We start from the raw sequence: 24227 nt of genomic DNA on the forward strand, positions 1-24227 counted from the left end.
TATGGCCCAGCTGAACCAATCCAATAAATCCATTGTAACAAAGAAATTGGCTTTTTATGGAAGGAGCGTAGTGCTGATGTCACAGGGCACCTCCAGAGAGCCTTTGGCAGTTAGTCGCTGCGGATCCTGTCTCGCTATGGTGAGGACCTCAAAGAAGCTCTACCTGTGCCATGGGCCTCATGTGCCAAAATACACGCCGTGTGGGGTTACAGGAATTAACTTTTTGGGTTTTTTTTGCCCCCACCTCCTTTACGAACATGCAAAGTTGAGTGTGGATAAGCCAGTGGTTCTTTGCCAGACTGATCTATTCTATGTTGTTCATGGCTTTAAACTGAGCTGCGTTGGACAAGCTGTCCTTGCCTGGTCTCACATGCTCGCATGTGGTTGGTTAGGTATGAGGCAAAGAAGTGATGATTTTTAAAAGTTAGCTGCTCTGCGTCACCACAAAGTCATTTCTGAAGGTTTCTTTGTCTCTCAAGCAGCACGTAGGTGGTCTTCAGGATGGGGGTACCAAATGCTATCCCCTGCTACTACAGGCAGAGGCTTCCTGATGTCTAGAGTGCCTGGAGGATGTAAAGCTCTCCTAGAACACAGAGGCAAAATGGATCCAAAAAGCCCCAAGAGAAGTTACTTTGAATGCCTCTGTAACTTACAGTTTGCGTATTTTCAAGGATGTTTTACTTCTGTTATTGTGCCAGTTTTAAATGTTTTTTTAGTAAAAGTAATTTCTATAGTAATAGTAATAACATGAAATCTTTTAGTGGTAATTTTAAGATTTCCTTTGCATTTGGTCAAGAACAGGTACTTGAAGTGAAATACTTGATTTTTAGATGTGTACGGGGTGCCCAGGTGGGGGGCTGAGGGGTGTCTGTGAGGAGAGGCCACTGCTGCTCTGGGCTGGGCACAAACGGTTCCAACAGCCCCATGGCCAGGCACAGCTGAGGTGACGTTTTAATTTTGGTCTTTGCATCTTATCATCCAAATCAATCTTATATGGCAGTAAATTAAATTCATTTTCTTCAAGTTGAGTCTGTTTTGCCCTTGACAGTGACTGATGAGGAAGCTACCTGTCCTTATCTCGACCCGTGAGCTTTTCCAATCTTTTTCTCCCTATCCTCTTGAGGAGGGGGGGACAAACAGCTGGGTGGGCCTCGGCCAGCTGGCCAAGGTCAACCCACCACAACACCCTCATCCGAGAACAGAGCAGATGAAACCATGGTGGCAGTAAGAGTATGAGAAGGTCCCTGAAGCTGGTGTGGTTGCTGGAGGACTGAAGGTAACCTGTTGTGCAATTTGGACACTTCTGCACTTCTTCAAAGAGCTGACCTGAGCGCGGTGTTGAGCGCTGTCGTTTAGCTCTCAAACGGTGACGACCGTTAGCACTGACGTATCAACCTCATTTTTAGGTACAGCCCCTTCCTCGTGCCACATAGCGTGCCTCTGCATTTATTTGTGCTGTCAGCAATTCACTTGTCAAAAGGAAAGCCAAAAATGAGTCTAGTCCTGCAAATCCACCTGCCAAGCTCCTGTCTGCTAGCTCCGGGATGTTTTGGGGCTGTAGTTACCCATGCCAGTTGGATAGCAGGAGTGCTCTGGAAAAACTCACTAATATCTTTCTTTACCTTTTGACTGTCAGAAAGGGGTAAATTCCAGAAAGCTTTTAACCTTTCCCGTCTTTCCTAAAAATGCTAATAAAGAGGCTTGAGATCACCCAAGAGGGTGGTAATCTTGATTTTAAAAGCCTTAAAAAAAGCTATAGATCTAGAGAACAAAAGCACTTCAACATGTTTTATATACATGCTTTCTGTAGCCAAGCCAGATAAAGCTGTGTCGATTTAGAGGCAAACACAACATTTACAAAAGACACAAGGACCAGTTTCCGCAGTTGTGCCTCTGTGCCGAGCGGCAGCCGGTGTCGTCGTGCAAGCTCATCTTTTGGGCGGCCCTGCAGCACGTTGGTGAGCTATGCGAAACGTGTTTGCTACCTCCAGCTAATCCAGCCCAGATATTATTGCTTAAGCACTGCATAGTTATATCTGGTCCATCTGGTGCGATAGCAGTCGGAGTAGCATGGAAACCACTTACAGTTTTGAGTACCTGGATCGTTCGTCTGGCACGGGTATCTCTTGATGGTGCACGATGCAGTCGCTGTGCTGCGTAGACTCATCTGTTGTATCTCCTCGCTGGTACTCCCTGAAAGTCATCAGAAAATAAAGACAAGATAGGAGTTAACAAAAGTTTCTGCCTTTAGATCTTACTCGTTGAAGGCAGGAAACAATTAACAGTGAGTAACAGCCGTCTATTGGAGGCTTAATGACCTTGCACAGATAATGCTTTTATAGGTGGCAGTGGTGTATCGTGGGAAAAAACTCTGAAGGCTGTCGTAAACCCTGACTAGATTGGGACTACTGGTTTTGGTTTTAAGTCATGGTGAGGTATGGGTTTTACACAAAGACCTTTTTGAAGTTCAGGGTGGTTTTGTCCAACATTTAGCTTAAGCCACAGGCTTAAGAAGTCATGCCGATATTTTCATAACAACCTGCTAATAGATGCTGAAGTGTCCCAGATGCTGAGGCAGTGCCCGAGTGTAACAAGTGGGCAAAGGTACAGGTGGTAATTAGCTGCCATCTCTCTGACCTGTTCCTGGACAGAGCACATGAGAGCTTTGTCAGGGTCCTCAAAAACTCTCCCATCGAATGTGGGTACTGCCTTTTGAACAGGAGCCCGATTTAGTCTGGAGAGGCCAGAACGGGGCCACGCAGCATTGTCAGGCACCAAGGCAGGTGAGACAGTGCAGCTCCCGGGGCTGCCGAACCGATGCCAGCACTGCCTCTTCATTCCGCGGTGATTCAGCAACAGGGGCGTGCCAGGGCAGCTGTGTGTCCTGCACTGGGTCTGTGCGTCAGATGCACTGCAAGGCTTTGCACGAATGTTACTAAATCCTTTTTTTTTTTTTTTTTTCTTAATAAAAAAGGATTAAATTGTTCCAAAAATATATGTGCTCAGTCAATGAGGGTGCAGAATATCTCTAAGAAGAGGGAGGATGTTTTGTTGTGTAAGTTTGTGAATGTGTCGCTGCGGGTTTTTTTCTTTGATATTTAATTGTCAACAAGAATTTGGCAGTGAAGGTTTCTTGGAATTAAACTGTTCTTATCTGTTCGGTTTGTTGCAGACTTGAAAAGTTCATTTATATTTTTCTTCTTTTTTTTTTTTTTCCTTTTTCTCTTTTTTTTTTTTTGGAGCAGTTTAGTGCCAACAGAGGAGAGAGAAATTGCTGGAAAAGCAAAACTGTATGCAGCAAAGTTAAATGAACCATTTAAAGTAATAGTAATATCTGCTCTCCGGGATCTAATGTTTTAAACGTCAGCGTGGAAGAAATTTGCTGGACCAACATGCAACTTTATTTAAAGGACAAGGTTAATGATTCTTTGCATTCATATTTACTTTATTTGCCTCTGCTTGTTTTCTTTTTCCTATTAGGCTGACGATAAAGACACTGGGAATTACAGTGCCATGCAATACAGACTCATCATTCCTCCAATCAAGGATGGTAAAGAAGGTTTTGTGATTGAAGCTTACACAGGGCTAATAAAAACTGCTATGCTGTTCAAAAATATGAGAAGATCCTATTTCAAGTTTCAGGTCATTGCAACTGACAATTACGGAAAAGGACTAAGCAGCAAAGCAGAAGTACTTGTAAGTATGACCCAGCATTATCTTTATGGAATAATTCCTGAGGAAATTCAAACACTACATAAAGTTTAATTCCAGGCAGACCTATAGGAAGGCCATAAACTGTGTGTAGTTAATCTTTTTAAGTCATTGAAATGAATCTTTTTTTAAACCAGTGGCTTTTATGACCCTCTGAAACACGTGTTCATGTGTCGTGGCCGAAATACCGATGTCAGTTACCACAGTAGACATGATGTTCAGTATTTTGTTTATTCAGTGAGACGTTGTTAATGGTTCAATTTAGATTCTAATTGTTTGCATTAAACATGGACCTAAGTTACGTTCTGGATGTTCCAAACCCAGATGGCAGCAAAAAAAGTGCTGGTTTGGGGCAGTACGAGTATAAAGCAGGTCACATCTGCGTGGTCGGACGAGAGCATTTACAGATCATCTCCAGCTATTCTCTAAGCCAGCAAGGTGCAGCCAGCTCTCGTATCAAAGCTGTGGAGCAGGGTTAGCACGGCATTAAGCCCCAGGTAATAAGCCAAGCCGAAGACTTGCCAACTTAGGCTCTGCTCTGTGTCAACCTGAGTATGTAGCTTCTGGATCAGAGTTAGATCTGGTTTATGTTGCAGTGCAGGCACACGTCTGAGCAAAAAGTCTCTGAAAACTAGAAGTCGGTTGACATAGTGAAGAAAGCCAAAGTTGCCACGTCTTAGTTGCTTGTATCTGGAAGGGAGTGAGAAGGAACAATTTTGGGCTGAGACTGTACTTTAGGTTTTCAGGGAAGCAACGTTTCAAAAATGGCACAAGCTAAAGCTTGTGGCCTTGAGCTCCTGTTTTTGTGCTGAGTAAAAGACGTTGATTAGTCCAGTCACAGAAACCATCAAAGCTAAATTTCTTTGAAGCCCATACAACTTGATGGATTGGATTAATATTAGCATAATGTCGTAGGGATAAAGTGCATTATCTAGTTCATGGGAACATTGTCAAATGATACAAATGATAGCCATAATACTTGGGATATTGAGTTATGCAGGAATTCAGCAAATAAACATAATGTATGATGTCCTCATGCTTGACCTCCCAAAATGATAGGGCATCCTCCTGCAATTCATGCAGTAATAGTATATTAAAATACAGCCAGAAGGTATCGACATTAAAATTAGAAAGTGAAGGATGTCTCATTAATTTATAGAGGTATCTCTAAGTTGTCTTAGTGAGTGATGAGCGCTCTGGTACGGTGTTTTTGAGCAAGGCACGAAAGCTTAGAGTAGCTGTAGATGCAGTTACAGACTGACACCATCCCACCATGAAAGTCTGGGTTTGCACTGACCATCATCCATGTGTGAAGAGCCTTTCTAACCAGACTACAAGCTGTTCCTGGTCCTCGTGATTTGAACAGAATTTACCCTGCTGTCGCTGTGGTGTCAGGTGCTCAGACTGGGAGGTGTTATTCCTTTCTGCAGGCTCAAGGAATGCACATAGTTAAGGGAAATGAATTTAATTACTCACATGCAAAAGAATAAGATGTGGGGGAAGAAGATAGGATTGCACTGGGAGGAGGTCTAGGGAGAACAGGTGAGGCAACACCAGAGGGACAGTACCACGAAGAACCTGAGCAGAGCCAAGGTATCCTCCAGAATTGTGGCCAGGATGCCCTCTCAGAGCCCTGGCACAGCTCTGTGAGCAGCATAAGCTGCCAAACCCACTGGTAAAATGTCTTCATGCTGTAGGGTCGGTCCGTGCGAAGGATACCGGTCTGTGTCTGCTGGCTGGGACTGCCAGAGTGGCTCAAGGTGGACATCCGTAGATCTACAGTTTGGTTCCACGTGATGGAATTTCCCTTTTTAGCCTTTGAGAGAGAAAAGAAATAAATAGGAAATTACATCATAAAATAAGTTTGCTGCAAGTAAGCACTTAAAGCTGCTAAGTAAGTGTGGATAGTGACTATTCCCTATGATACCATCTTCACTCAAATGTTTGTTAGGGTCTGGGAGATCCTAAAGCCCCTTCCTCATTCAGCTCTGAGCACGTGCTACTCCCAGGAATCCATTGGTGCCGTATAACGATCAAGGATTTTGCTTGATTTCAAAATTGGAAAGTGCCTTGTGAATGAAGCAGGAGATCAAAGTGATAGCGCTTACAGGCCAGGAGTTATCAACGCTATCCCTGCCTCTGCTGCAAACTTCCAGTTTGTTGTGCTACTTCCTCAGTTTACCCTGGAACTTTCCTGGTTCTCTGCAGCGCGTTCCGCAGATACTTACGGACATGGGGCAGCTGAACACGCTGACTTCCAGCCCCGTAATGGAGGCTGCTGCCTGCCGTGTAGCATCACAGGGCCTGGCTGTGGTTTTGCTCGGTACACTGGAAGCAGCAAAAGCTTTCTAAGGAACCGTGGGTGCGATGATCCCTGGTAACGGTGCCCCAAAAAGCTTCCAGGGAGCGGTGATGGTGGTGCCTCAGGAAGAGCCTTTGCTTTCCCACACCTCTACCTCTGCTCCCAGCATGTTTCCATCTCTCCCCGAGTAGAAGGAAACGGTTTCTCCCCACAGCTTTTCTTACATTGTAGTTCAATTGGATTTAGTTCTTCCACTTAATCTTATTTTTAATAATTGAAAAATGAAGGCCATTACAGATGTGGATAGGAAGCAAGTTAATGTTACTATGGAAACCTTAACTTTTTCTTGATTTTTGTTCAGCACCCTTTTTTTACTGTACCTTGTCATGAATGTGTGTTTATTCATATTTTTGTATATGAACAAGTAGTCATAATTTTGATTCCTTAAACATCAAAAAAACTATTGCCTTTTTAACGAAGCATTGCATTTATGCCGTACTCAGTACGTAGGTGCACAGGGGTCGCTTGAACCAGCCGACGGAGTTAATTCTATCAAACCGTTCGTTGTTTTAGAGTTCCTCTCCATGATCTTAGTCTAAAATTCGAGTTCATTGTAATTCTGTTTTTCTTACACAGAAGTCTCTACATGCTGATCAGCGCATCTGATGACATTTCAAGAACATTTAAATATTTAACGTTGAATTAAGCTTCAAAGCTGGTGAATCAGTGTTTGAAGTGAAAGTACATTACGGCTTGTCTGCAGAAGTGCTTACAGGACTCAGGCTTCTCTTCTGAAAATCAGGGGTTGTTTTTCTTCTAGAATTGGCTGACTCGATTTCTAAATTTATCGGGTTTAATGTTGTCCTACTTTTCCAAATTTACCTCCAGAATCCTCTATGGGGAGGTGGTTTGGAGTGTAATGTTTTCAGTCATGCCTACAGGGACCTGAGCCAAGTTTTAAGAAAGATTTTATTTTCACCACCAGTATGGGAGGTAACTGTTCCGTTCACATCCTAAGGGATGGCTGGCTGTGCTAGTGAAAAGAGAGCTATTACAAAATGCAGAAATATTTAAAAGGGAAGAAAAAGCATGCAATCATTTTACTGGAAGGCAGCCTTTCCTTGGGATAAAAACAGTTTGAGGAGACTAGATCAGGAGACGTGCAGCAGAGTTTGCCAATTCTGCTGAATTTGATGCATGTTTGTAGTCCCTCTGCGCACTGACCAGCCAACCCATGGTTGAGAAACAGAAGAGTTGCATTGCTTTTTGTTGGAGAAAACACTCATGTGAGAGATTTGTTCTGAGGTCAATCGGTTCTTTTGTGGAATCCTGGATTTTTATTTTTTTATTAAACAAAGCACACAAGCATTTAGTCTATTAAAGAGAAGTTTTTCCTGTCCTTTTAAATAAAAGTGCAATTGTAAAATGCACGTGATTAGGCACAGTTTTATGCCGTAGAGAGGGAGAAGCTAAAAAACATGGGAGGCTAAAATAACTTCCACTTATTTTGAGAGAGAAAAGACTTCAAAATAGATTAACATTTTCCTTTGTGATTTTCTAACAAAGTCTCCTTGATTTAGTGGAATTAATCTGGTATTTGCGTTTACATTGGTGCAAACTGTGTATCTCCAATGTTGGACTTTCTTGTCAAGTCATCAAAAATCCCAAAATACTTGTAAGTGATTTTGGATACGCACGTGGGAGATGCATGATTCTGTAAGTAAAGTCTAAACTATGAAGACCAGGTTTCATAGTTCCTCCCCTAAAAATCCATAATTCTGATGCAGTCCTGCAATTACAGTTCTAGTTAAATTTTTGCCTGCTGTTTATTGGTTTTGGCTGCCAAGCAAAGCAAGATTTCCCAGCTCTCCTATTTGGAATTAAAATGAGAAACTCGTCCATCAGGGCATGGTTGTGAAGGCAGGAAAGTAATTATTCCGTTCTTTTTGTACGGGGAGGATGTTATGCATGGGAGTGCCAATTGAATTTCACTCTTTTGTTTCCAGGTCTCTGTGGTCAATCAGTTGGATATGCAAGTCATCGTCTCTAATGTTCCTCCCACCCTTGTGGAACAAAACAAAGATCAACTCATAGGGTAATAAATTTATTTACTCTACACATATCAGACAGTTCACTGGTTTTGTGTTTAGAGTCAGCAGGGAGTGCTCCCTTTATGCCATGATCTCCTTTTTTGCCAAAAGACTTCAAAACGAGCAAGCGGCTGTTTTGACAGGGAGCACAACTGGCTGAGTGACAGCACTGGCCCCCCAAATCCACATTTTCCTCCTCCTCTAGAGAAGGCAGAGATACAGAACTTCTTTGCTGGCACATCTGCCCACTTTGCAGGCTGAAACTAGGTTCAGACCATAGTGGAGCCTCCAAACGCTGAGCACAGAGCCTGCATCTGTCAAAATCCAGGGTGTAAAATGAATAAAGCTTATCTCCAAAAGCTTTAGGCACTGTCTCAGTGAGCTGCACTGCTTCACTGTGGTTTTATTTGGGTGACACAGCTGTAAGGGAAAGCGGAATTTAGAAAATTTGTACGGCTGCAATTAATACCACTAACATCATTACATAAAATTTTAATTGCAAAAAATTGGTAACTGTGTGTCACTATTCAGGCCTAGCAGGTATAAAATGTTGTGATGGGTGGATGGGTAATTGGAAACATAAATGCTTCGCAATAAAAGCGAAGTATTTTATCATACTGGAAGCCAGCTAAAATCCTTTTGGTAAAATATGTTCCGATAGTGCTCAGGCACCACAATATCATCAGCTTCCAGGAGTACGGTTTTCACTTTTACCTCCTTTTTGTAAGACAAGAATGATGTTTATACTTTGTGTCATTAGGTATATAACCATGAATTAGACAGTATCAGAAAATACTACAGGAAATAGTTTGAGAACAATCTGTACTCTTCTGTCACTGCAATCAGTGATGGACAGCATTTCTCAGATTTCAACAGGTCTGTTCCATCCTGACTGTTGTCATACCTTTACTTCTCCGTGGAAATTGAAATACCTTGGGGTTGATGACATAATCACTCACTGAAAAAGCAGCATGTTGTCTCTAAATGGCTCGTGTCTTCATTGGGCTAGGAAAAAACATCGACAAACTTGCTTCTGGAGTTTGAGGACACGTTCCCCTTTTGTCCCTCTGTTTTGAGCCAGGTGTGAGTAAGCTCTGATAGATTCTAACATCAGAAACACTAACGAAGTTGTTCAGGCAATAGTCTGTATTCACAGGGACTCCGTTTCCTAGAGCTAATAGGAGGCTGCCTGCTTGACGCTTCAGTTGTAGCTTTCCAAAAGTGTCACGCGTTGGTGTTGGCTGGAGAGACGAAGAATTATATCTCTTTTAGTGACAGTAATAGGAAAAGTTTGCTTCTGCTTTGCTGAGCCTTCGAGCTCACCTTAGCATGCTGCACTCTGCAGTTTTTTCTTCATACAGTAATTTGCAGCCTTCCTGGGCTTCTGTTTTCTTGAGTGGAGAAGATGAACACGTGTTCTGTGCCATGTGTTTCTCCATGATGTAACATAGATCTTATGCTGAACTGGATTTAGGCTGTGTTTGAGGTCCTCCTACTTTTGGGCAGTCCTGGAGCCAAAGGAGCCACCAGCAAAATACAGACGGCTCTTGCAGAAGGTGGTTGGAAAACAGGGTGGAACAAGCTTGGCTTGAATGAAGAGTGTCAACTGCGTGACACGCGTGTCGTGAGGCTGAAAGCGTGAATGCTGCAACGGGTGGCAGCAGGAACGGCGAGAGCAGGTAGCATCTCACCCTTTCACCGTCCCTGCAAAAATCTCCTTTTGCAAACACCGGAGCAGCTCGTTTCCAGCTCCCAGCAGGTCTCAGCAGCATTCAGTGCCTCAACAATAAATTGTGCCATAACCGTACCCTTAGTCCTCTGGGGCCCAGAGGAGTAGCTGCCATATCCTGCCACAGTCTTGGAAAACAGCCCAGAGCCACATTCCTCAGTCTCCGTGCTCCAAAAATCTCTTTTCTGCCAGGCTGGAGTCTTTTAAAACTTGTTTCATGCTGTTCTGGCCCTTGTGCGTGGCAGTCTCTGACAGATGTCTAAGCATTTCACAGTGAGTGAAGCTTTTGAGTGAGTACAAAAATAAAAACACACGGCCAGGTTTTGAGTTCTGAGAATTAGCTTGGGAAGTCTTTGCTTTCGCGAACGCCGTAAGAATTTCACTTCTAAGGATAAGCTTTTAAGGCCGACCTTTGCCAGAAGAGATTGCATTAGCTTGTTTTAAAATTGTCCCATTCTTTATTGAAAATTTTTTGCAGAGAACAAAAGTCTCATAAATAAATTTTGCATATGTATCCTTGTCTGTTTCACATAGAAATGTGTATGTTTGAAGATTGCCATCTTCAAATTTCTGGGATTTTCCTCCTGAAGTTTAAAAGATTGCTCTCCCTAGTTTTAGAAAGGCTGTAATAATTCATGCAGGAGACAAACCCAAAATAATAGGAAATTGTGATTTTTTTTCATGCACTACGTGGAAGATGCAACCACAGGCAAACAGAAACCAAATAATTTGGTGACCTTCTGAGGCTCAAGTACTTTTGCTTGAAGATGTTTCTAAGCTGTTTCAAATAATGCAGTAATTTATAGAATTAGAACACTTTGTATAATTCATTAACAGATAAAAAGACTGTATCATTAACTAAATTAGTCACTACAGAGGTTTTTTGGCTCTTTCTCCTCTTTTTTTTTTTTTGTCACTGGAGTGATAGTAAATATTAATCTCTGAAAATCTGATATTTAACCACCAGTTGCAATACTTGGTGATGGGGAATGTTGAGGAAGTAGGTAGTTGGGTCGTTTTTGAGATGATAGTCATTTTTCACAATAAAATAAATACTGATTTAAACAGCTTTGGAGAGCAGGTTCTAACAGATTCTCCCCAGCTGCCTGTAATTTTCACTAAAGAGCGGACAGAAGGTATGAAGAAATATGTCATTCACTTCTTCCACACTGGAAGGGCTTACTCAGCATGGCCCTGAGATGTGTGGTGGTTAATGGTCCAAAGAAAAGACACAAGATTTAAAACATCACTGCCTATCTGGGTTAGGAGTTTGGACTTCTTGCGGATACAATGGGTATGTCGTCAGCTGATGTTCCTGATAGTGTCATGATCTTTTGCAGTCATTCAGGAAGCGCCGTGGTTTTCCTCCAACTGCTTGAATTTCATCAAGCTTTTCATATCCTGTGGACTACACATCAATGTCGGATTTGCCATTTCTCTCACTCACTTTAATTATGTCTGTTCAGATAGGACCGTTCTGTCTGCTGCAGAAGAGGACAGAGCAAAAGGAGTGGGGCTTAGTGGAAAATTCAGCGCGTGTTTGTCTCCTTCAGAAAACTTGGCGAAGGCAGATGACACAGTGTTCTTTAAATATGGCAACGTTTGTGAGTGCTTGCTTGGGCGAGGAACAGCATTTCAGCTAGAATATAATAACCAACTTCATGCTCAGCGCGTTTAGTTTTTCAGTTTTCACGTGACCGGAGCTTAAACACCAGCTAAAATCAGATACGCCACATTACCAAGAGAGACCTGTGTTTCTCTCAACCCACAGGTAGCAGAAATGTCTTGTGAATTAAATTCCTCTGTACACACTTCTGTCGATGGCAAAGCATCTCCTCTGAAATGGAATAATGGAGTGGCTCAAAAGGAGTGCTTTGATCAAGTGCTCCATAGACATTCCTCTTGGAAAGGCTGGCTTTGCCCTACAGCTTACAAACCCTACCAAATGCTTAGGGAACACTTTTTTCCTGAACTAGAGCTAGCCTAAACCTTTTGGGCAGCATTTTCAACATTAATGTTAACGGGTTTTGCGTTGTGTGTGCTTTCTGAGCTGATCAGGTGGGGAAAGAAAACACATTTAGCTGTGCTTGGGCTGCTCTGGAGTTGTTAAGGAACGGTACGAGGATTGTCTTCTCGCTTTCAAAAATCACATGAGGTTTCCCATGTTCTTCCCTCCTCCCTGTAGTGAAAAGTGAGCCTGGAAAGAATGGAGTTTCTTTTCTGTCCATTATGAAGGAAATCTAGTGGTGATGTAGGAATCTTGCTTTGGAAGAGAGGATCTGATGGAATCACCACCTATACTACTAATACATACATACATACATAATAAATGTGCATAGTACAACATTAGAGAATTGCTTTACTATTTAATAATAAAATATGTAATAAGTATAATTATTGAAACACTGAAATCTTGACTTCCCATATTAAGAAGTTTCTGTAGTCCTGTATTTTCAGTCTTGGTGGTGATTCCCATTTTTCATATTTTGACTTAATAACAGACAAGTCACGGTGCCTGTATTAGAGCAAAGGTAGAGGTCACAAAATGCTTATACGAGACATCCCTCATGGGCTTGCGAGCGTGCCTTCTCTCTGCGTCACTCCAGCATTTTTCGCCCTCCCGGGCTGAGGAATTTAAGTGCGTGCAGCCTCCTGGCCAGACCTGCCTCTGGAAGTGGAATTCAAGTGCAGACGTTCTTGAGTAGCAACTTTATCTGTCTTCTGGATATCCATGTGTATCGGGTGTATCTTAATAGAGGTTATTCCCTACTTTTCAAGACAAAGTTCCTGGAAATAGCAGATATGATAATACCAGGGAACTTTCCTTCATGTGTCTTTCAGCCTGTTACAGGCTGCAATCCTTTACTACCTTAAGGCTTATAAAAGAACGGAGCAGTTCCATAGTTACAGAAAATCCACACTCAAACCCCTAATGCAATGTAGAAGCGACCAGGCAAGATTTTTTACCTGAAAATCCAAATGTAAAATCAAGTGCTGATCCTTGGAGATAGACTGAGTGAGAGTCTCAGCATATGAACATTCAGCCTGCTAACTTAATAGTTTGCATATATAAAGTTGACTGCCATCATTTCTCAAACGAGTGTCTGCTCTGCTTTGCTGCACGGGAGCTGTGGTCCACCTAAAAGAAAATGTCGTAATAAATACTACAGCAATATATATTGCTATAAATTATATATCATAACGTAAATCACACGTACATTGTACGTCGTACAGAATTTTATGTATAATCGTAGTATATGTGGTAATATATTTTATATGTGAGAGCTGCAATGCAGCGCTCTCTTTAGGGAAATGTTTCAGAACGTGGATGGTTTCCCTTCAGTTGTGTTTTGCTGTTGACAACACAGCAAATGGTGTTTTCTAACGTCGGTCGCAGGAGCCGGTCGGTGGCGTTTAAAAGGGACAGCTGACGGGAGTGCTTTGTAGAATGAAATGGGATATTCTGAGGCATCACAGGGATTCCAGCTTCTTGGGACCTTTGGCAAAGCCAGGCACAACTACCCCTCACGTGGGCTGCCCGGGAGGTGCTTGTTTGGAAACGTGGTGGCTCTGAGAGCACTCCTGACTGTATTAAAATAGTCAAACTTAGGGCACCAGTGGTTTTTCCTTCTCCTCAGCCCACGAACTGGTAGCAAATGAGCATCTCTCTCCTGCCGAATGTAGCTGCAGCCTATAAATCACTCTGACTCATTAGTTTTCCCATAGAAGTTGCGTTCCATTGCTTGCTTTGTGATTTTTGCCACATAATTACTGAATTAAGCCTAATTACAGGTGACTGGACTTTTCGCACTTACTTTCCTCCCCATTATTAGCTGTTCTTTAGTCACAGGTACTGCAGTGGCCGCCTCGTTCTTTGCCTCAGCGCTTTCCGACGCGGTTCATTTTGCTCCTGGCCCTTTGATCCACCTGCCCTCTGCCCTCTTCCCTTTCACTTCTTTGCACCGCGTCGTTTCATTCTAAATTAAACTGCAAAATTAGCAAATAAATAAATAATGAGATTAGAGGGCCATTTCCCCCGACCAGCTGCATCATATTACATATCCACCCCACACGTGGCTCTGCTTGGAGAGCGCACGTCCTGCAGTTCTCGCTTCGTACTAATAGAGCCCATTCCGTTTCTTAGCTGATCTGAGCCTCCCTCTGCTGTAATCAGGGTGATTAATAACATTAGGCTGCCTTTATTAAGTTAGGTAATGGAGACCAAAGCTGATCTGACTCCACTTGCTGCTTCCACTGCCAGTTGGGAAGCACTGGTGCAGCGATCTCCTTCCCCCACCTCCTGTCAATAACACCAAACGCCGGTCTGTGAATGTATTTTCTCCGAAGCACTATAAAGCAGCGCGTGGCTTCTCAGATAAAGCTGTAAACTCCTGCTTTATTCTGAAATTGCTTACCATTGCAGTAAAAACCCTTTTGTGCTGAGATCTGAAGATGTATCTTCTGGGTCAAAGTCAAGATGTCTCTGTGTATTACTCTTCGGGTGAGTGTAACATAATGTTCCTTCTGCAACTGGGAAACACGATACCGAAATAAAAAGTTGGAGTGCACGTAGGTTTTTTGGAGGACAGGATTATACATGATGAGCACAAAAAGAAGAAAAACTTTCACAATATGTAAAAAAGCAAATTTCCTTTATGGTGTGCGATCCAATATGCTTTTATAGGATTAGGCTAAATACGATAAAGACACTGTCTCTAGGTTGTTTTCTAAATAATTTAGATGTGATTATATGCAGAGTAAATTGACTCAGTGGTGCTCCTTCCCGCTAGATACATGCTCTGTGTGTGGTATGAAAGTAGAAATAATCTTTGTCAAAAGGCTATTTTATGAAGGAGGCTTAGTCTTAGGGTTGAAATTAACCCCAGTTCTGGCTTTTTTTATTCTGCACTGCAGCACAAAGCAGGCTGCCTTAGCTCCTACTAAAGGTTTGTGGAGTCGTGTTGGCAGCTCCGGAGCCGCTCGATGCCCCTCCGGAGGCTGCAGAAGTAGCGTGACCTTCCCTGGCTGTATGGATGTTGTAATAAGGGAGCAGGGAGCAGGTGGCTGAGGCCAAGTGCATTAACCCCTCAGAGCTATCACTGACTGCACTGGAGGGGCTGGAATCGGTCCTTATCTGGTTGTGAAAGCACAGTTGAAAACCCAGCAGTGCAGTTGTCCATTATTAACCTTGCAAAAACCCAACGCAGCCAGAATTTGGCTGCGTTTGAGCAGAAATGAGAGAGTGTACTTGTGTTAAATGAGACACTTGAAGAGTCTGTATTGATGTGTACCGGCAGAGCTGAACGCTCTCTTCTGTGCATTGTTGCCAAATTTGGCTACATTTTCAAATACACAGAAGATGAATTTATTATTATTACACAGTTACTTTGGGGAGCTAGAATTTTCAGTGGAGGAGCCAAAAGTTATGCAGGATTTCTAGTCTGCAACACTTCTAGCTCTACAAGTCCTGAAAGAAAGAATAAATTCTTTTATTTATTTTTTTTTTTCCCCAATTCTTAAAATATTTTTGCGTGCTCCAGAAACACAGCAGGCTATCAAATTACTAGAGAACTGGAACATTGGTTTTTTTTCCCCATAGAATTTGCTGCTAAGAAAATCATGCAGTAATTAAATTCAGGTACTGGTGAGAGCCTAAAATGTTCTGCAAATTGAATTGTTTCTCTTTTTTTCTGAAATTGTTTCTGTTTTTTTGTGTACTGATTCAGAGGATACGCGTGCAGCTTAGCAATTTGGCTCAAGGGTATAAACCCACCGGAACGTTGCAGCGCTCTTTCGGGCCATGTCGTGCATCTTCTCCGCCAGGGACAACAGAGGGTCGTTAAACCTTGCTGCTGACTTACCAAGTCTTACACAATGACTGTTAGTCTAGTTGAGTTGCTGTGGTGGGTTGACCCTGGCTGGGCACCAGGTGCCCACCAAAGCTGCTCTACCACTCAGCTCCTCAGCTGGACAGGGGAGAGAAAATACAATGCAAGGCTGGTGGGTCAAGATAAGGCCAGGGAGAGATCACTCACCAGTTACTGTCAGGAGCAACACAGACCCGACTTGGGGAAACGACTTTAATTTCTTACCAATTAAATCAAAGTAGGATAATGAGAAGTAAAACCAAATCTTAAAAACGCCTTTCCCTCACCACTCCATTCTTCCCAGGCTGAACTTCACTCCCAATTTCTCTACCTGCTCCCCTCCAGCGCCATAGGCGGACAGGGAATAGAGGTTGCAATCTGTTTGTCACACATTGTTTCTGCCGCTCCTTCCTCCTCAGAGGGAGGACTTCTCACACTCTTTCTCTGGTCCAGTGTGGATTCCCTCCCATGGGAGGCTGTTCTTCATGAACTTCTCCAAAGGGAGTCCTTTCCACGGGCGGCAGCTCTTCTCTAACTGCTCCAGTATGAGTCTCTTCCACAGGGTGCAATCCTTCAGGAACAGACTGCTCCAGCACGAGTCCCCCACAGGGTCACAATTCCTGCCAGGAAACCTGCTCCAGCCTGGGCCCCTCGCTCCACGGGGCCACAGGTCCTGCCAGGAGCCTGCTCCAGCGTGAGCTTCCCACAGGGTCACAGCCTCCTTCGGGCATCCACCTGCTCCAAAATGGGGTCCTCTGTGGGCTGCAGGTGGATCTCTACTCCACCGGGGACCTCCATGGTGTACAGGTTAAGCTGCTGGTTCTCTCCCTCACTGCACCGTTGGGAGGATGGTAACTACCCTCGTAACATTAACAAGTGACAAACTAATTTTAAGCTCACTTTTGGTGATAAATACAGTAGAACTGCAGATGCTGTTGTTGCTTAAAGTACGCAATTTAAAAATTGCTTCTTGTGAGTAGTACTGCAAGCAGGTTGCCACTTTCAGTAGAGTTCTAAAGCGCCACAGTGTTTTCAGCATCACAAGTTCAGCTGAATGACTTTTAAAATAACTCCATGGGGAACTGCCCTATTTTTCCGTGCGTTCTTTAATTGCTACTTTTCAGTCTTCAGTGTGGTTTTATTATATATTTCAACCTAAACATGCAATTTGTGTGTTTCGGATGAACTATTACTGTCATTTCACTGAACTTTGTGGTGTTTCTTGCGATGTCAGTTAAAGCCAACGGCTGCAATGGACCTATTTCTCATAGTCAGACAGTAGTATGCTATTTATTCTTCAATTTTAATCATGTTTTAGACAAAGATATTCTCAAAGGCAATGAATTCCAGCAGAAGCCACGCTAGGAATTTCTGAGAAAAGGGAATGTTGTTACCAATTCTGCTAAAAGTGACCCTACGTTATAACCTCCCAGCCTTACAGGGCGTTTCTGTCTCGGGTGAAATAATAGTTCTGTGCAAAAAGAAAAAGCAAACCCAAAACATCGAAGAAACAAAAGCATCTGCCCTGAAGCAGCAGCAGATGATTGTGTACTAATTAGGGAGGTGAATCTTCCACATACTCAGTCTCACTGAATCCTCGTGCAAAACACCATTCTAAAGACAGTTGTGGGGGTTTTTAGCCACTTAGATACAGGTAACGTTTGGGGGCTTTTTTTTGAGTAATCTGTATATGCTGGATTTGTTCTGTCAAGTTTTACCTGGGAGAATTATTGTGACTGAGGTGCCAGTGACAGGTTATCGCCGTAGCTGCCAGCTAAGTGCGTGCCAGACGCAGAGATGAGTAGCGTTTACCGTATCTGCAAACAACAGGAGTGCTTGTTCAGAGGACACCACTCAGCAACGTGTCAGACGATCTACTGTTTCCATTTTCCCTACAAAAAATTCCCTGAGAGTATATATTCACCGCTAGATTAGGGCCCTGGTCTGACAGACTTGGATTTTTCAAAACCTTATAGAAAAGCTTCTGTTTTAAGGGCACGCTAACCTCTGCCACAAAGAGCAGAGAAACTGGATGGATAAATGTGAATTAGTGTTCTTGAAAAATTACGAGATGGTGATAGTGCTCTGACAGCATTATTGCGCTTTGGAAATCTCGTGTCAGGAAAAAAAACAACAGCAAAACATAACCTCAGCAACTGCAGAAGATTTTGTTTAAAACAAATGACTTCTTAAAGTCATTGATGTCCTTTTTTATGAGTTTTGTCTCCCTCCTCACCCTTGATGCATCAGGCAGCGTGTTCTCTCTCGTTACCTTTCTCTTGCCTCCAAACTCAACTGTTGCTTTTTGATTTGATATTCCGATCACATAAATTAGCCTAGAAATTTTCTAGGCAGTTCTGATGGAGTGTTTAGCCTTCCAGCTTCTCTTGGTTTATTTCTCCATGCTTTTTTGCCCTTGTATCCAGCATCGATGATATTTGCTTTTATGTCTTTGTTTATAAACTCTCTGTGGGCTTTAACGGAACCTTTCTCATCCCCAGTTTGGAAACCTCATCACGCTGTTCCCAAGTCTATGTGCAAAGATGTTTTTCCCATCTTCTCTGAGATGTGTTGTGTCCTTGCCCAACAGCTGTGGTTAAATCAAGGTCTTCTCATGGCACTGTCTAAGCAGCTTTCCTTTTTCCTCTGGCTCCATCCATTCTTGCCAGAGTTGGGGTCCCCACCATCTTAGCTGCCAGCCCCAGCTACGGTCTTGATGGGAGTACCAGTTCTCCCTGTTGCATGTGGAATCTGAAGGTCATCCAGGTGAGCTGTAATACTTCTATATCTCCTTTTTCCATTGGATGCACAATGCAGCAGATAGAAGCAGTCTGCTGCAGGAACTCGGCATGTTTCATGGGCCTCACTAGAGTAGCAGATCAGACCACAAAGAAAAATAATATATTTTTTAAAAACTTATGTTGAGGTGTTGTCCTTTCTAAACCAGTTCGTTAGAGCACTATTGAGTTATGCTTGTAGCTTTTCATGAACTCTCCATACCTGAGGTAAAAGGGTGCTTGCTACCTGTGCAGAAACTTTTCAGGACCTCAGAGAGGTCCTTTCCCCATCGGCCCGGTGTTTCTGCAGGCACGCTGAGGGCGTTTCAGCCTGGCATAGGCACGAGTATTTGGTTTGTTTGGAGGGGCATTCTGCAAACAGCCATTCTCCCTTTGACTTTTTGAATATTTTAGGAATAACATCACATTAGGACTTCTCCCATAAACAGTTCTGCATGGAAAACTGTAGAAAAATAGGAGATTTTGAATTCAGAACAAAAGCTTCCAAAAGCAAATACTAAGATGTCTGCTAACATTCAGTTGTAAAAACAACAACAAAACCCACCACCTATCTTTCTTCTGCTTGTAGAACTTCTCTAGTTTCTTTTTTTCCTATAGTAAACATGTCCGCTCGATATTCCAGCTTTCTTATGGCTGTAAAACTTGCTCATGGCTTTTGGAGAGGCAGGTGTTCTGGAACCTGATATGTTGTGCTATATTGGAGGGCCTGATGAAATATCCCACCAAAAACAGTTAAAGCAGTTGTTTCTGTGGGTGAAAATTTATTGTATGCACCCTGCGTAAGGCAGGAATTGAGTTCTGAAGTCATACAGCTTAATAAAGGGATAACAGGGGTTTTTTTGTGAAATACAGATGGTGTTTCCCATGAGCCATTTAAAACTCAACTGATGTCATAAATACAAAGAGCTAGACTTAAGGACACTATTTCTGCTGCCCTCTCCTAACACTGCTAAGCTTTCCCCAAGAGTTCAGCATTTCAGAGGTTGTATTGGAGCAGAGATTTTTTACAAGTGCTCCGAAGGTCACCATCCTTCTCAGCCTCTGGGCTTTGTCTGTTAGTGCCTCGTTTGGGCTGTTGTCAGTCTTGATCAGCACAAATAAATCACTGCAGCTCTCTGGCTCCATCTCGTCTTTAGGATTTTGGAACGCTATGTCCAAGACCAGATTCCCGGTGCGACGGTCGTGGTGGAATCCATTGGTGCGCGGAGGTTCGGGGATGGGTACTCTGAAGAGGATTACACCAAGTCTGACCTCATGGTCTACGCAATCGACCCGCAAACGAATAGAGCTATAATGAGGAACGAACTTTTTAAGTAAGTATATTGTTTGTTGCTCTTCCTATATTTCCGTGGACCGTTTTGAAGCCTGTTGGTCTGTCTCTGTCAGCAACTGGTTCAACACAACAGGAACAGACAAATCTATTGAAGAAGTCGGTGCGCGTCCCAGCACCCACCCTGAGTGCGGTTTGGGGAGTTTACAGCTGTACTGGGTTCGTTCCCTTGAGCTGCACGGCCGCAGTACACGTGATTCAGACATTGTCCCCATGAGAGCTTGCAATCCATTTGGTCCTCCCTGTGGAGGAGCTTCCAGTTTAAATTCCTCTAAAGGAACGTACCAAAAGTTCTCTGTGATGTCCAAGCAAGGCCCTTGGTGCTCTCATCATTTCTTTTTCGTGGCAACCAAAGGAGAAGAAGGAGGGAAGGGAGAGAGGTAGTGTACACCTAGTCTGAAGTATAGACATCAAGACATGACCCAGGTGTACCTCTACACCCAGGAAATCAGTACTGCTCTCAGGTGGCCAATGGGCTGAGCAGACAGAGCTGCATGGGCCCATCCCACCAGCTGCTACAGGAGGTGGGGAACAGCAGTAGACAGGCCACTTACGCTCATAATTTGATCTTTGTTTTGACTTTTCATTGACTTCCAAATTAGCAGTTAAATTCCAGTGTCACATAAAACAGAAGAGGTGGCTTTTAATTGACCAATTATACTCACAGCATGTTGCCAGTGAAGGGGCCCGCTCTGGCCACGGCAGCGGAGCGGTTTGATAGGGTGCCATTCTGCCTGGGGTTCTGCACCTTAGCACAGCTCCGGTGGGATACCGCTCCGGCACGCGACGGCTTCGGGGGGCAGCGGTAACTCCACTCTCTGCCTGCATAAGAACAGAAGTCAGAGATTACATGGGTAAGGAAATAAAATTAAGGCAATCTCTTTACAGGGTTTATGTGAGTCATCACAAGCAGCAAGTAGGTTCTAAGACAAAATTAATATCTCAATCCATTCAGCTGCCAATGTATCAATATGGCTGTAGAATCGTTTTGCTAGAAACTATATTTTTGTGTTTCAGCATTCTGCATACGATTCCAAACGATGAAAATGGAAATCAGGCTGCTCTTCCAAAGCAGATGCTATCTTTTGAGGTTTTTTGCATGTATTCACCTCAGTGTTTGCTTTTTCTCTCAGTGAAAACTAGACCAGAATGTTCCACGACGGTATAAAGCAGCACGTCAGTCAGCAGCCTAAAAACCAAATGGCTGGGAGCCATCTCAGTGGACTGTGATTGAAAAAGGGCTTGTTCTCCCGAGCTCTTAATTTAGCACTCATGAATTACAGCACACCAAAGCTCTGCATATATTCAGAGTTTATAGGTTGGAAAAGATCCCTGTGATCAGTCTGACCTGGTATCATAAAGATCATAGCAACTCCCACAATTAATTCTGCTTTGAGCGGGTCTTTCAGCACAGCTACTGCTCAAGAACATTGTCATCTACCATCTTTGTGTTGTTACTGCAGGGTAATTATTTGTACTGTCAAAAATTAGGCCTTTTTTCTTTTTTAATTTGTCTAGATTCAGTCAGAGTTTTACCATAACTTTAGGTGCTAGATGGAAGTATCCAATTGGGGCTTTTAATTTCTGGTTCCCACCAAGGTCTAGGCTTACGATCACATCATCCTTTTAATTTTTTTTCTTGAAAAGTTCCTTGACCTCTGCAATCTGGGCTATGTTTCAATTCTTTTAATCACTTAGTTTGAACCCTCTCCAGTCTTCCAGCATCACTTTCTGAATTAGGAATATCAAAAATCAGCTGCAGTGGTAGCTTTCAGAGCAGTGCCAGTGCAGCCTCCTTCCTTCTGGTGGCCGTTTTCTGTTTGTAGGTACCTCTGTGGTCATACAGCCTTTTTAGGTCTCAGTAACACACTGGGAGTTTGTGTTCACTTGTCCGCTGCCAGAGCTGCGGATCGTTCCCAGAACGGGATCTCTGTGATTTTGCTCCTAATTGTGTTCAAGAGTGGAAGTGGAAATTAAGGAAACCTGGCAGGAAGCCAGCAGAAATTCCTGAGAGAGAACCATTTTCTGTTGTAAGGAAAAGTGCCAGTAAATCTGCTTGCAGTGCTCCTGTAAGTGACTGATGTACCCCAACGCACTCCCAAAACTCATCTCAATAAAAGGTAACTTAATGCCTTACACCCAGACTATCTACTGATCCCTCTTTTTCATTATTTTTCCACTTCTGTGGTTTGGAAATTCATTGAGGTCTGTGTTTTCTCCCAGTCATAGCCAGTTTACAGTACGGCCAAAGTGGGATCCCATTAGAAATGCTCAAGGTCAAAAGGACATTAATCAGTGCTGTCCAGGCTCAGAAAATTTATGAGACCTTGATGACAATTTCTGACACCCTTTTACTCCTTGCTTTGGAAAGCTGTCTGCAAATCTGCAAGTATTAGTACATGAAAGTGCGCTAGTATCCCTGCATGGAGGCAGTTAGCTCTTTCAACTCCATAAAAAGAATCTTTTTCTGATGCAGACTCTCTTCATGGTCAGAAAACGTGTCCCTCTTCATTTTGGTGCCCGTTTAAAGTACAGGGATGTCTTTTTTAGGGATGTTTGTGTGTCTCATGAAATGCACAGAACGGAAGAGAGTTAAGACAGGTTAAAAAGCAGTTTTTCAAATGTGAAGGGGAAGTTATTCATTTGCCTGGTCTGCAAATGTACGAGGTATCTGCTTAGAAGCAACCTCATTAAAATGCTCCATGTGCCTGCATACTCAGCTCTGCTTTTTCTATTTTTTTGCCTTTTTTTTTTTTTTTTTCTTTTTTTCTCTCTTCAAAAGCTTTTAAATATTTAAATCAGCAAAATCCCAGGGAATGCTTTCCTGGCTTTAGGGTAGAGGTGAGTAAGTGTCAGCTCACTAAAGTAAGGAGAAAAATGAAGTGAGAGTTTTGTAGCTTCACCTCTGAAGTTAACAAGTTTTCTCTAGCAAGTGGGGTGAACCTCAAGAGGCTGGGCTCAGCTCAGGTGCGTACCCAAATCTAAAAAGAAATTCCTTCTGGGACCATCTTTCCTAGAGTTTTGATCTTTAGAGGGATGGCTCAATGTTGTTTCTGCCTCAGCCAAAGGACACAGTAGCAATGGCTGTCCCCTTGTTGGGAAGAGATTGCCAAGAGTCACAGCCATCCTTCTGCCAGCCAGGAATCTGCTCCAGATACTAGCAGAAAAGAGATCAGTAGGATCATTTAATAAACTGAATATGATGAGAGAAAGGTTAGAAAGTCAGAAAGAGATGGACCACCCTGTTTTAAAAAAATTATTAGCAATAAGGAATATAAATTTAGCCAGGGTATTTTCCAAGTGTTCAAAGATTTCATATTGTATACAGAAGAGAAAACTGTACCAAGAGCAGAGATTTAGCGCATGAATTCTGCCAGTTGTGATTTTAACACGACTTACAAAATTATTGTGTATTGGAAGATACCTGTGGCTTTTCTTAAATGGGCTTTTTGGGAACACCCCGCTGTGTTTCTGCTTTTAAAACACAGTGGAGGCCCTGACTCTATGAGAGCTGACGTCAAACCTGTCACTGTTTGAAAACAATTATCTGTGAAGGTCTTTTAAGGAACGTAGGGGTGAGGACAGAGTGGAGCAGAGCGACCTGTTCCTCTTTGCAGGGGCAGTGCTGCTGGGATACAGACAGATACCACTGGTGAGTTGTCCTGGTGGGTGCTGGCAGGCAGGCACGAGTCAGGGCCGTGCTGGGGTCCCAAAGGTGCCGGGCTTTACGCTGGAGCTGGGAGGAGAGGATGGTCAAGAGAGCTGATGCCCATCAGCAGCTGAGCAAAGCCACGCTCGTGACCAGCTACGGTGCTGCATTTCTACAAGAAGTAAACCCGACTAAACCAAAGCCAATGCGTGAGGCTCCTGTAAGCACCTCTGGGAAACACCACTCCAGTACGTCAGGTCACATCCAGCAGTCGTTTATGAAACGAAGAGGTACCAGCCAGTGCGGTGCCGTTTGGATGTGCTGGTTGAATGCCAACGTGCACAACGGCAGCACATGCACACACTGTGCCGTACTCGCCCCCGGGCTATTTGGAATGGGCTGCCTCACATCCAGAAGTCCCAAACGAGTATCCCAATCCCAGTCCCATGTATTTGCATTCAAGCAAAATGTTTGGCTGGAAAACAAAGACGTGATTTAGAAGTCATGGACACAACAGCTGCACTGTGTTCCTCACTGCCAGCTGGGGAAAACTCATGTGTCTCTCAAGATACGCTGATTTTTCCCTGTCCTGTACTCTGTAAGACTGATACGCAACGAGAGGCTCATGCTTTTCCTTAGGACCGTTATGACCAATTACCTGACCTGCTTCTCAATCAGGACCTGTCTGGTGACACCAAAAGATGGGTCTGAATAGTAACTGTGCTTTGCCATCTCCTCCCTCTACCACAAA

General features: G+C 43.3%; 1 protein-coding gene across 3 annotated transcripts in view; it reads left to right on the plus strand.

The window, feature by feature from the left end:
• The window catches only part of PCDH15 (protocadherin related 15), a 359782-nt gene that overhangs the window by 311501 nt on the left and 24054 nt on the right, over nt 1-24227 (plus strand). For all 3 annotated transcript variants that reach the window (XM_086616980.1, XM_086616981.1, XM_086616982.1), the window contains 3 exons: nt 3481-3696; nt 8020-8108; nt 19634-19810. In XM_086616980.1, the coding sequence (XP_086473106.1) occupies nt 3481-3696; nt 8020-8108; nt 19634-19810 (482 nt within the window). The remainder of the gene's footprint in view (nt 1-3480; nt 3697-8019; nt 8109-19633; nt 19811-24227) is intronic.

Source organism: Tauraco erythrolophus, chromosome 9, assembly GCF_009769465.1.
Source record: "Tauraco erythrolophus isolate bTauEry1 chromosome 9, bTauEry1.pri, whole genome shotgun sequence".
Classification (NCBI taxonomy): domain Eukaryota; kingdom Metazoa; phylum Chordata; class Aves; order Musophagiformes; family Musophagidae; genus Tauraco; species Tauraco erythrolophus.